At 45.1% G+C, this 13665-nt stretch overlaps 1 protein-coding gene across 1 annotated transcript; it reads right to left on the bottom strand.

Moving 5' to 3' along the window:
- Positions 1-392: 392 nt before the first annotated feature.
- LOC116444562 (neuropeptide-like protein C4orf48 homolog) lies at positions 393-13243 on the bottom strand. The gene is made up of 4 exons (XM_032110077.1): positions 11564-13243; positions 11288-11445; positions 4624-4712; positions 393-895 (listed from the first exon to the last, which is right to left on the bottom strand). The coding sequence occupies exons 1-4, from the start codon at positions 11746-11748 to the stop codon at positions 830-832; spliced, it is 498 nt and encodes a 165-aa protein (XP_031965968.1). The 5' UTR covers positions 11749-13243; the 3' UTR covers positions 393-829.
- Positions 13244-13665: the final 422 nt, after the last annotated feature.

Genomic DNA, 13665 nt, shown 5'->3' with positions numbered 1-13665 from the left:
TTTACAAGAGACTCCTGGGCAGGCAGGCGTTGTGTAGGCTCTCTGCCAAAACTCTCTGTAGAGGCCAGTTTGAGTGGTTCAATCCAGCATGTGATTTGCTTAATGAAAGACACTTCTCCAGAAGATTTTGGCAGATGCAATCAGTTCAACTGCCAGGCAGTATTCAAGTGATTAAAAATGTTACTGATCACATTAGATACTTAATAAATCTCTCCAAAAAGATCACAGCTACTGTGTGGCTTTGAAGAAATGAAAATTGTGAGACAGATTACTGTGTTTGCTGTGCACTGGACTATTGATACAATTGGTAACAAATCCCTTCCCTGGACTGCCAAGCAGTCAGTGATAACTATTAATTTCTATATAGAGCCAAGTCTGCTTGTTTGTAAATGTTTATCTATGCATCATGGCAAAGTATCTTCCTTTTCATGTTATTCTTCTATAAATACATTAAAAATTTTGACTCCACTGAATTTTACAGATCTATGGCAATTCACATAAGCCAAGAGGTTGGCCTGAGAGTCCAAGGACAATTTTTAAAAATACCAAAATTTTGAAATACCAAAAAAGCAGGATGCTATCCTTGCATAAAACCTGTAAGCATGACTTTGTCACTGTTTCTTCTGTTGACATTTCAGCAGATGCAATATCACATAGAGTAATGATAAACCACAACAAAGCAAAAATAATCTAACTGAGCTATACCTGTTCTGATAAAAATGCTTTTCCTTATGGTGGGGCACAACTTGCACTCTGTATCTTCCTGTAATTTACTGAACAGCATTTTTAAAATGAATAAATGTCCATTGGCCAAATACCGGTGCTCATTTCAGTGTATTGCACGAAAGCAATCACACAGGCCTCTCTTTTCTGCTCTCAGGAGGAGGGTTTCTGTCTGAAGAAAAAAAAAAAAACAACAACTATGAAATCAATGAACTGAATATATCACTTCAAAAGAGTATATAATTGATTAGATCTAATCCCTCTGCACAGCTGTAGCCAAGGTGCTCTGCTGAGTGAAAAATCATAGTTATTAGTGCTGGTTTTCATCCAGAAAAAGTGATGAAATGAGTATATTCAGAACCGAGATGCAGGGAGAGTATTTTTATAGTTCAAATGTTTTCATTTTCACAGTTAACTTCTAGGGAGTAGGCTGTCAAAATTATTAAAGTGTCCTTTATAAGCACTGCGACAAATTCCACTTTCAACTGCACTGCTCTTAATTCCTTCGTGGTGATTGATGGCTTCCTGTTGACAATGCCTTCAGTACTGTATAATTTAATTGCACCAGATAGCAAGTGCTGAGGAGCCAGTTGTGCTCTCAGTTACACTGCTGTTTCTCTAGAATAACTCTGAGTTGAATCCAGCTGTCAGTTTAACCCTGTTGTCTGAAACTCATAATCTTTCAGGGCAGATCTAGGTCTGAGTGTGTGGTTCCTATTTCAACCTGAGTTAATTTACTGACAGTTGCTTTATTATCAGTACTCGAGCAAAAGCTTAAACACCATTCTCAATATACATCATTTAAAATTAGTTGCTGTTGTATTTGGAGCTCCTTAGTGGAAAAGCATTTCCAAGCTTTTTTTCTCTGTATACAGTGGGAAAAAATAATTTTAGATCTTTAAAGATCCTCGAGTATCATTTATTTAATTGTGAACAAAAAACTTAAGTATTTTGTGAGTTCTTTTGTCACATTTTTTGAGAAACAAAGGCTGAATCTTTTGAATGGCACCATCATTTCAGAAGCCAATTTCTTGTGAGACTCAAAATTGTTGCTGCAAGGAATTCACATCAGCAAATGCAATTGTGATTGAAGAGAAACTTCTTCCTGAGCATATCTTGTGGTTTCCACCCTGCGGTCTGCGGTCCCTCAAGCAGTTTGCAGACGGGCTTTGAAGAGTTTCTTGAGGGGAGAAAAAAAGAATTTAGTGGACTTAAATTCACTGTGCCTGGGTTTCCCATCCGCACTGCAAAAATCCATTAAAGGTTAAAACCCCCTTGTTAAGAAATTATCTCAAAGACCTGTGAAACAACAAGGTCTTCAGCCTGCTGGTGTTCCTCTGACCTGATGCCTCCTGACAATTTAGACACAGCAAAGGGCTAATTAACAAAGAGAGTTTCCAAAGGAGTAGCTGGGCACTCCTGTATGGGTCCTGCTCCACTCCTGCCTTGCTTGGGCAGCAGTACGTCTGTCCCCCAGCTGTACCCACTCTCATTCATTTCATGTTCTCAGACTGCAAGTTTGTGCAGGACAGGCTGTTTCAGAACAGCTTTTGCTCCCCTCCACAGCCCTATATCCTCTTCAACTCGAACTTTTGACATCCACCTTTGCCTTAAAGAGGACTTGTTCACATTCCTTGCCTGCTTTCACTTATCAGCTTAGCGCAATGGCAGGCGCTGTTAAACACTGCTCCCTGCTCGCACATTGAAATCTTGGATGAGTGAATGCTCCCATTGTTGGGAGCCCAGGAGAAATCATAGAATCATCTTAACATCAAACAGGCTTATTGGATTTCACAGTAATGCCAACAAGCTGTCACTGCTACCACAAACTCTGCCTGGGCGTCACTCAGAACTATTTACAGGCAGGAAAAGCAGCTCTGGGAGCGCTCAATTGCAAATTGAAAGACTGTGAAAGAGAAGTATCAGTTAAGAAATTAATTGTGGCCTTGATGGCATTGGCTTAGAAAGTTCCTGATATGCAGGAGCAGTCCTGCATGGGGCTTGCCCTTGTAGCAACAATTTCCAAGACTCAGGAGTTATTCAATGAAGTTATTTGTGTGTAAAACTTGAGAAATGATAGTTGGTCAGCACAAGCCAAGCACCAGCAGTGGAGTAAGGATATGGAAGCCCTGCCTTTCAGAGTATAGAAGGCCACAGGGTGCCATCTGTAGGGCCTTGGCTGTTGTATTTCACTTTGGTATCTCTGCATCATTCAATAATTTGTGTTTCATCAAAGCATCTCTGATAGAAAGCCCATTGGAGTCTTCATCCAATGCTGGAAAAGGTAATACAGCCTTTATTTACTAGTGGTAGTAAACTCAGTTGTCTAAGGGTGCGTGATCTTACGAACAATGGGTTCTGTTTGTTTTTGTGATGCACTGTTCCTATGCCCCTTGCTCTGTAACACTGGGAACTGTCTCAGCCAGTCTCTTGGCATGTCAGGCCCATCCAGGTCCTCACAGAAACAAAAATTCATCTTGTGACACCCTGGGACCAGCCTCTCCCTTTATATTCTGCCTCACCTCTTCCAAGACAGTGCTACTCTCTGATGGGCTGCATTCTCAGCCACTCTCCAGATAGAATAGACATCACAGATACATCTGAGTATCTCCGCATGTGGGACTAAAAAATTGTGCTGCCTCTATTACATTCAAAAAAATCTTTAACTTCCCACATAAAGCCTGTTGGCAGTATAAGAGCCAGCACAGCTGCAATTGCACCTGGCCTTGACATGTCATGTGTAGGTACAAAACATTTCAGCTGAACCTAATCCAAACAGGTGGAAATCTGCTATGCATCAGAAGAACCCAGCACAGCTGCTGGAGGTAAAGCCCTCTCTACTGACACTTTACCACTTAAGAATTATTTATTATTACTCCAGTGCATGGGAAATTTTTGGAATGTAACCCACACTGGGAACTTTGTCCTAATCAGTTTGCTATTGATAGATCAAGAAAGCTGAAGTCACTCCAAATTTATTGTGTAGGGCATGACATGGCTGCCCAAGGTCACAGGAAACCAAAGGCAAAGCTACATAGTTGCCTTTCTGTGTTACGGTTTGAGACACATAATTCATTTCTATCCCTTTAGTTGGCTTTGCTGTGAATGACAATTTGAGCTGAGTGTGACTGTAGAGGAGCAAGGAGCCCTTCTCACCTGCCAAGAGAGATGGCCCTGCTCGAAGCAAGGAGAGGTAGGACAAGACATGCCTGGAGGGGCTTTATTACAGAAGAGACCTCCTGCCTCTTGCAAACTTCAGACAGCCCCAGAACCACTGTGGTAAATCCTACCCCAGTCAGTTTGCACATATTTATGAATCCATGCATATATGAGTTGCTAAAATCAAGGCATTTAACATGCCCTCATTTTGTTCACTGAGACCTCTGCAGACCGGCATGTGAAGCGGCAGAATTCCCTGTGTGCTGTGATAAATGCCCGAAAAATTGTGCTTCCCCCTTTTTCACGGAGTATCAATCCATGAGCAAGGAGTGTTATGTGTGTGCTACCCTTTCCTCTGCCAGCCTTGCCTGCCACCTTCTCGCTCTCCCGCTCATTTCTGCTCCTGCCCAGTGAATAGTCAGTCCACAGCTTGGAAACAACGCTGTGAGGCAGAGGGTAAGTCATCTTTCTTATTTTCCACTGCTTCCTACATCTTCTTTCCTTCTCTGTTTGGTGCAGGGACTGTCTGAGATAATTCCTTAGGCTGTTATGCAAGAAGTCAGACTGGATGACCATTAATGAACCTCTGCAGACTGTGAAAAATAATCCGTGCTTGGTATAAACCTATTTGCTGAGATGGGAGTGAGTCAGCAGAGATGTCACGTCTGCTGTACCCAGACAGGCAAACCCAGCCGCTGGGAGATAAAGGCTAAGGGAAAGCATTCCTACAGAAACACATACCCGCGTGTCGAGGTTATACGCCGTCTTCTTTAGATCCTGCAACGCCCTCTGCATGAACTCGAACGCATGGCAGTCAACACAGGGACGGCCTGGGGAGAGAGGCAGAAGAAGACATCACTGCCACAGCAGGAGATTTGGAGTTCAGCAGTACAGTGGAGGAATACTCAGAGACCTTGCCAGGGGAAACTCCATTTTACCAGGCACCCACACCTGCATGTGTGCAAAATTCGGGCTCCCTGTATCTGTCTTTGTGCCAGTGTGAGAGGATCAGCAAAAACCACAAAGAGTACTTTGCTGTGTGTGCTTTTCTGAACATGGCCCAGACCTGACTCTGCCTGCTGCTTCAGCCCCCAGCCTCTCCCCTTAAAATTGAAATCCTTACCCCTCCTCAGACATGGGTTAATTCTCAACAGATACACTGAAAATAGCAGTTTGCAGTGGTTCAGGAACCAGACAGGCAGGTCTGTTTTTACAGGAGCTCTTACAGAGCAGCTTGGCAAGGGACAGTGCCAGATCTGTATTTGCTTCCTTTCACCTGCTGCTGTATTTTTTCTCTGCCAGGAATGCAAAGCATCCCACTGGCTCTGCAGCTGCTGCCAGTGTGTGTGCACCGAGGGGCAGGGCAGGGAAAAGGCAGAGAAGTGGAGGAGGAGGGGACTTGACAATAACTGGAATGGCTCACTTCTGAACCTGGGCATTTCTGCTCTGCCAAGATTCACCCTGCACCAATCTCTGCCTATTCGAAGTTAATGAAGTGTGAGTTTTCAGAAGAAGAAATTGCAGATACTGGAAGAGATGCAGGGGGAATGGGGAAAGAGGATATTTCACACTGATCACAGAGCCCCCATGTTGGGGGAAGTGCCGAAAGCCTTGTCCACATGCAGCCACTTGTGCTGCTCTACCCAAGCAAAGAGGTTGCAAAGCTGCTGCTGAGATGGCTGGGGAGCTGTCTGGAGCCAGGACCTGCTGAGCAGCACTGCAGCACCCATCTGTGCCTGGCACCCTGCTGCCAACACTGCCTTCTGGGTTGTACCTGAAGGAAGGGAGCAACCAGAGTGCTTGTCAGTCCTCTATGCAGGATGTGTTTAGGAGGTATTTCTCTCCCACCCACCCTTCTCCATCTCCCCTTCATGCAGCTGACATCTCAGGGAGACCTGGGGATCAAGCTAGGGATTTAATTCCCAAGTTGTGAGGAGATGCAAAGTCCCCACCTCTATCAGAACAGCATTGCTTACAAAGACTCTGCCTCTCCAGGCACAGGAGTAGTGACAGGATGGTTTTGAGCACACTTTAAAGACACTCAACCCCCTCCTGCTTTCAGTATTTCAGTAATTTAATTGTTTCTACTTCAGATCATGAAACAGAGCCCTTAGAAAGAACCTGCATGCTCAGACTGCTGTCAGCAAATCCATCATTCGCTTGGTGTCACGCCCTGCTCCCTCCCCTCACTCTGGTCTGCTCAGAAACACTCTGCCCTGGCTCCACCTCGGGGAGGTGCTGCATGCCCTGAAGTGCTGACAAGCACCAAAGTGCTCTCAAAACCAGAATCTGAAGGAGGAAAAAAAACCTTCAGGTGATAAATGAATGTCTCCTGCTTCTGCAGTGGGAAGAAAGCACATTTGAGGAGAGCCATGAATTCCATAAACTGTCACTGCCTGTCACCCAGGGAGTCTTCCCAGGCCTTTGTGAAAGCTATGATGGAAGGGCTGTGTGGGATCATTCACTGGTATTTATGACAGCCAAGTGCTCCTGTGTGGACAGGGAGGTACTAGTGGAATGGCACAACCATGCCAAGTGGTTATTTTACTTCTGCTAGCCCTGGGAAAGCAGCTGCCCTGGTGTCAAAGCAGCTCCTGCAGGAGAAGAGTGGTGGCACAGAGGACCTGCCTGTGCAGCTCTGTGTGTCCTGAATCAGCACCTGCAAAGCTCCTAGCACGGCACTGCCCTCTAAAGTCAGAGTGCAGATGCAGCCAGTTTCACCACATGACAGGATATTCACTCTTTAAGGTTGTTTCTTGGGCTGTGCTCCGCGGTGGAGGGTCCTTCTCCAGGCACTGCTGTCTCCGGGTCAGGTCAGCATCCCTGCCTGCTGGGAGCCAGTAGCCAATAGCAGATATTTAAGGAAGATGTCAGAATAAGTGTCTAGCAATGTTCTTCCAGCCTACCAAGAGGCTGGAGGATATCCTGTGTCTGGCTGGTATTTCTACATCTGATAAGCCCTCCATGAATTTTTCTCACATTAATTTGCATCGTTGCTTCCTGAATCCATGTAAACTTTTGCCATCTGCAACATCCTGTGGCAATGAGTTCCACAGCTCAGCTATTCACTGAGTGAACAAAATACCATTCCTGTCTGCTCTGAAGTTGACATCTGCTGCTTTCATTTCCTGCCTCTAACTTTTGCAGTGGATGAGATAGTTATTAAATAATCACCAGCTTTGTCCCCCTTATGACTTTGATGTTCTCCACCACTCCCTGCCTTGGTCTGCTTTTCAGAACGAAGAGCTGAGCTGCTAAGCTGGCCTATCTAGGTGGATTTGATCTCTCCTCATGCCCACAATATTTTCAGCAAGGTGCCCATGGACATTTCCCCAACATAAATATGTCTAATCATCTGTTTTGACAAACTAAATAAGTGCTGTTGCCACTAGGATCAATCCCATTGTGCTTTCTGTCCTTGGCTATGGCATCTCACACTTCCACTCACAGCAGGAGTGGCAATGCAGCTCCTCCATCAGCTGGATTGCTGATTTTTTCCCCGCAGATCAAATCCTGAATGCCCAGGTTCTGGGGCCAGGACAAGAAATAGTGCAAGGAGAGGAGGACAGCTTACGGAGAGGAGAAGGGCAGAGGCAGCACAGGCTTACATTGGCTTAAAGCAGTCATGAAACCAAACCTTAAGTCACATCATAGCAAAGTATAGAAGAGTGCTATTAATTCCTTGCTGACAGCTGGAAACAGACTATCATTCATAGGGAGACTTAGCAGGTCTGTGGATTAACATAATGAGAATTACCAAGAGTCAGCTATAATTCCTTAAATGAGTCCTGTCAGCACAAAGACTGTGTGTGTCTGTGTGTTTTGGGAGGAGTAGGGGAAGAGAAAAAATAAGTTTCTTGGCTTCTTTGTGGTAAAAAATTGGAGCTGGAACTGGAAGCACTGCGTAAGTCTAATTTACTTTCCCTTGCATAAACTTGGTGTTTACTCTTTGTATTTCATGCACCTTGGCTAATGAAAACAGACTGACCAGCTTCTGGTCTTCAGATTCTATATTTTAGCTTTCACAGTGGGTGATCTGGCCTATAAATGCAATGGGAGGTTAGGGAAATAACTTCTTTTTTTTTTTTTTTTTTTTTTTTTTTTAGTGGATTGCAGAGAAAATTAAAGAAAATAATCTGCAAGTATTAGCAGCAGCACCACTTCAAACTTGAACAGTCTTTTGCATATGCTAAATGCTGTGTATAAAGGACCCAATTAATCATTGCTAATTAGAATTATTCATAAAAAGCTGTGCCTGGCTGTGTGACTGGCAGAGAGCAGGGGATAATGCCCTGAGCCAGATCTCAGTGCCACACACGGGACGGGATCTCTCTGCAATGCTAAGGAGAACTGTGACTCACTCTCATGCTCCTCTCCTGTGACTCCTGCACCTCCCACACTTGAACGGAGCATTGCTGCCCCTGTCCTGCTCGTGATGCTGCAGGAGGGACACTTTCCTCCCACCAGGTGGGAGAGAGAGACTGTGTGGTCCATGCGGGAATGTTCCTGCTAAAGGCATGCTGCCAGCGCCACGTCGCACACCTGGGAACAGAGAAAAGCATTGAGCACCACACTGCTCTGCCCCACAGAAGGACGCTTAGTATGGTCCCTGCCCATCCTATATCCATATATATACACTAGAGCCTCCTTCCCCTCTCTGGGTCACCCAGGGTCCCCGAACCAGCAGTTTGCCTGGGCCGACAGTAAGGGCTGAAGTGCCAGCAGTAGGGAAGGTGTGTGCTCGTGCTGCAGAGGCAGTGCCCGCTAAATGGGTCCGTGCCCACGGGGGTCAGCTCCTTGATGAGAAGTAGCCAGTGGAGCACCAAGCAGGGAAAGATCCAGGAATGTCTGTACTAGATCACATCAAAGTGAGTGCCCGACCCTGTGTCGAGTCTCCCTTGATCTACATCTCTTGAGGAATATTGCAAGCCTGGGAGCATTCCCAAGCCTTGAGAGCAGCTGGCATGGGACAGCTCATCTCTGGAACAGTAAAAAAGTCTGTCTTCCAGATAGACAACTGGCCTCCTATCATGGACACAAGAGTGCAAGGGTCCATCCTAGCAGGTCGCTGGTACAGTCATGCCCCTGTGCCAGGGTGCATCGCTGGGCACTGTTATAGATGAGACCTTCATGGCCAGCAATGGGTGCCTTGGAAGAACAGGGCAAGTCTGGAGGGATGCATTCCCAAAGACCCTCCCAGGTCTCAGGAATATGCTAAGGCAGCTCCTGAGCCAGAAGAAATGCTGCTGTATCTAACAGCCTTTTCTAGAATTTTTTTCCCTTGAATTTAACCAATCAGTTCTGCAATCTCATGCAAACTTTTAGCACCCGCTGTCCTAAGGGAAGAGTTTCACAGGTTAACCATCAGGAAGAGCCCTAACAGGCAAAGGAAAGTGTCCGGAGCACTTAGCAGCTATGTAGCACTCTCTCAACAAGTGGCTGATGAGGAGCATCAGGAGTTTTTTGTGGCTTTAAATCTCTGGCCCTGCAGCAGTCCAAAACAATTTACAATTCACAATTAGCTGACAGCCTTGCTCTTGTCCTGGTCTCAGACAAAAATAGCATTATGCTTTTGTGGCAATGCTCGAAGCCTCTGTTCCTTGGGATGGGGCAGTGTGTCTCTGCAGGAACACTGCCACAGAAACACTCTGACCTGCCCTTCATTCCACACTCTCATGTGCAGGAGTAAGACAAGGAATCTTCCTCAAAGGCTGTTCAAAGGACTCCACAGCTTGGCTAGAGGATGGTAAAAAGATAGTAAAAACACTCCTTGATACTGTAAAAAGGAGGGGACAGACTTTTTAGCAGGGCCTGTTGTGATAGGACATGGGGTAATTGTTTTAAACTAAAAGAGGGTCAATTTAAATCAGTTAAAGAAGAGTTTTTTACTGTGAGAGTGGTGAGGCACTGGTATCGGTTGCCCAGAGAGGTGGTGGATGCCCCATCCCAGGAAATGTTCAAGGTCAGGTTGAACTCAACTCTGAGCAACCTGATCAAGTTGAAGATGTCCCTGCCCATTGGAGGGGGTTGGACTAGATGAGCTCTAAATGGCCCTTCCCACCTTTCTATGATTTTATAATTCTCTGAGACCTGGGTCAGAAACCCTGAACCAGGAGTTTCGTTCTACAGATCAAACAGGAGTTTTCACTACACAAGTAGAACAAGAAACCACTGTATACATTTTCCCAAATGTGTTGACTTGCCTCTGCTAACAAAGACACACAAAGGGTACATACAATTTATTTTCCAAGCCTGATTTTCTCTTTGAGGAGATAAAATGGACTACTCATCACAAAACTCCTTAGAATTAATGAATGTCTAGAAAACAGACACACAAAATAGCAGTGAGGTCTGGTTTAGAACAGACCAAAACACAGCACTTATAAAAAAAAGAAGAGAATGGAAAAAGAGGCAAATTCAACATCTAAGTCCTGTGGAGACAAATACGCATAAATGTATTTGAAAAGTAGTAATGGAATTAATGGAGAATAAAATGCAGTGACTAAACCAGACCTTGTACTAAATATTTTGGTAGTCATATAAAAAGATAGCTGTGATACAAAGTAAGCATGTCTAAGTACTAGAGATTTGTTTTTATACAATTATCTTTCTTTGGTTTAAATTATCTTTTTTTTTCCCCAGAGGACATTTTATGTTTGTAATGAGTGGCTACTTCCCACTTGCTGTCACCAAAACACTGTGAGAACATTGACTCCATCCCCTAATAACTTTGAACTATTGCCTCATTTTGGAGCTGAGAAAGTTTAGAGACTTACTCAAAATGACAGAGGAAGCTCTTATAGAACTGTGATCCAAATTCAAGAGCTCCCAGCTCTGTGGTGTGCTCAAGCTAGTCTGTCATATTTATTTATTTTTCAGGTTTGCAGGATTTCAGAAATTTATATATGCTTTACAAATGCACTATTTGGGTAAACACCCCCTGTGTTGATTTGTAGTAGTTACAAGAAAGTTGAACTTGACCTATTGTTCCAGCCATATACTAAAATAAGCAAGATGCAATGCCCCAGCAGAAATACACAGAAATTTCTTCTAACAATACTCAGACTAGTAAGGATATCACACGTATTGTGGCAAATCTGGAAATGAAACTTCCAAGAAGAAGATCTAAAAGACCTACAAACAAAGAGCTTGAATACCAGTTCAAATGAAAATTAGAGTATGCAGTTAGCATTTTTTTCCTAAATAACTACTAATCCTACTAATCCTATGCTTGCTTGCGGTTTCTATGACTGTTGTTTTCATGTGCTTTGCTGACATGGCACAAACTCATCATTACTGCCTCGTTAATCAGGCAACACAAAGTTCCCCTGGAGCTGAGTGCCCGTGCGGCTGCTGAGGGTGCAGTGGAGGAGGGCAGGCAGGACAGGGTGCAGCAGGTACCTACTTTCTGCAGGGATGACACTCCCGGAGTCCTGGCCAGCCCCCACGAGCCCCGCGCTGAGCAGGCTGAGCACCGAGAGGAGCAGGATTCCCATACGCATCTCGCTCCACACAGACGGCAGCGCCATTGCTCTCATCAATAATTCAAGCTGTCTTCCCTGCCTGGAACAAGGAGAAGCAGTGAAAATCAGCAGTTTGCTCCCTGCATGTTCCTCACAAAGAAGTGGATGAGACACGATAAGCACAGGCGCTGTGCACACACAAACCCACTCGCACACACCACTGCCGTGACACGCCATGGGCTCGAGATGCACCCCAAGGACCAGTCTGCCCAGTACCTGATCTTTCTCTTCGCCTGTGTGCCAGACCCTTGGAGCAGCTGTAGCGAGCAGGCAAGGCTCCAGCAGCCACTCTGAGCATGCGCCCCTTCTGCATCCCCTCTTCCCTGATTAGGGTCATTGCCATGGAGATTTGCTATAGCAACACTGAAAAATTGGAGCTGCCAAGTGGAGAAGAAGATTTAAAGAGACCACAATGTGATGGATGGTCACTGCTGTACTCCTCCTCTGCTCCCAAAGGCCATGCCCTCTCCTTGGCAGACACTGGCTGCTGCCACCCACATAAGAGAGTCTTGGGCAATTTTTGTATTTGTTGCTGTTATTCCCAAAGGGACTGAGCTGAAATACAGAGCTCCCATCCCTTGCTTTAGCTGTAACTCACTTAAAGTGAGATTTCATTCTGTGAGGTATCAAATGAGATGAAAACTCAGAAGTTTGCTTGGATAAATGAAGTTGCAGGGCCTGCTGATGGTAGCCCATACTTTGGGGAAGAATGCATTATGGTCTTTGTTTAACTACACTGAAAACAAAGATTTGTAGACAAGAGCACCCCTGGCACATGGACCAGCCACATGAAAATAGATCCTACACAGCATCACACGAAGTAACCGTGATAAGAGCCCAGCCAAAATGTACACACTGCAAAAGTTTAAGGATGCTCTCTTCAAGCTCAACTTTTGATCTGGGATCAGCCTATCTGCTAATAGGCTGTGTCCTGACAAAGTTCAAGCAGGAGGCTTCCAGGACAGGGAATCTGTGTAAGCACCTGGCTGAAACCAAGCATTCAGATGGGGGAGGTGATACCGTTGGGAAAAGAGAAAGCGATGCTCTAACATGTACCTGCTTGCCCCAGAGCACAATTAAAGGCTCATTTTGCAACATAAGTGTTCAATTAATGTCTTTGTTGTTCTGTCACAGAAGTACACTCCATCTCTTCTCACCGAGGAGAAGCTCCAGCCTTCCTCGTCTGTACAGAATAACCACCCTGCCAGGCTGTGGAGCTATCAGTCTTCCCAGACACAGACATCGTTTATCCTTGGCTTTCTTCAGCCCTAGAGGCTGTCACCAGCTCTGCACTCTGCTTCCGTTTCACTTGTTCCTGTGGCTTCTTCAGAATTACCTCTTACAGCCCTCCCTTCAATGCTTGTGCTTTTGGACCAGGTTAGTTTAAAAGTCCTCTCACAGGACTTTCTGGAAAAGTGGACGTGCCTTGGAATTGCCTCTCTTGCAAAAGAGGATTTTGCAGGGGAGCAGCCCAGAGTGGTGGAAGCAATTCCTACAGAAATGACACACTGCCAAATTTTTAGCCCACAGTACAACTGAAACTCAAATTCCCCTGTGTGGAAGGTCCAGATGAAGGTCTCAGTCACTGGGATCTTCATGAGGTGAGTCTGGCACCAAAATGGCTCCTCTGGCTTTGTGAGAAGCTGAGACTCCTAATCCAAGTTCTGATGCTGGATGCCTGAAGGGAGGTTGTGTGAGATGGACCAGTTTTACATTGTTTGCGTCATCCGAGGCCTCAGATGCCTGTTAAAGGAGCAGCTCCGTAAGACCCAGGGTATCAACAAACAACATTGTACAGCTAGACAGTACACCCATCTAGAGCTGGTCACAAAGTCTAGCCTGATGTGCAGTTTTAACTAACATCCAATGGAAATTCTGGCACATAATCCAAAATCCTTACACTTCCATTTACCCTGGTGTATGTGTTTCTTGCCCATACCCTTGTTATGGTCCCAGGGCTATAACCTACTTCTCGTACATGACTTTCAAGAAAGGGACAGGAAGGAATTACCTACAGGTGCAATAACCTTTATAGGTAGAAAGCACTGTTTCTTATAGTATTTTTTCAAGGTATCAATATAGACTTCTCTAAAATGGTAACTATTGTGATATCTGCAGTAGGGCATTCCGTATGCACCACCTAAAGGGGTACAAGGTGTTATTTCAGTGTTACTTACACTATTAAGCTTAAAATACTGTCCTTTTTTTTTTTTTTTTTTTGCTCAGTGCCAACATAAAACAATCAGACACTGCACTTACA

This window comes from Corvus moneduloides, chromosome 5, assembly GCF_009650955.1.
Source record: "Corvus moneduloides isolate bCorMon1 chromosome 5, bCorMon1.pri, whole genome shotgun sequence".
In the NCBI taxonomy this organism is placed as follows: Eukaryota; Metazoa; Chordata; class Aves; order Passeriformes; family Corvidae; genus Corvus; species Corvus moneduloides.
Note: the sequence above shows the minus strand (reverse complement) of the source record. Positions and strands in the feature narration are given on the sequence as shown.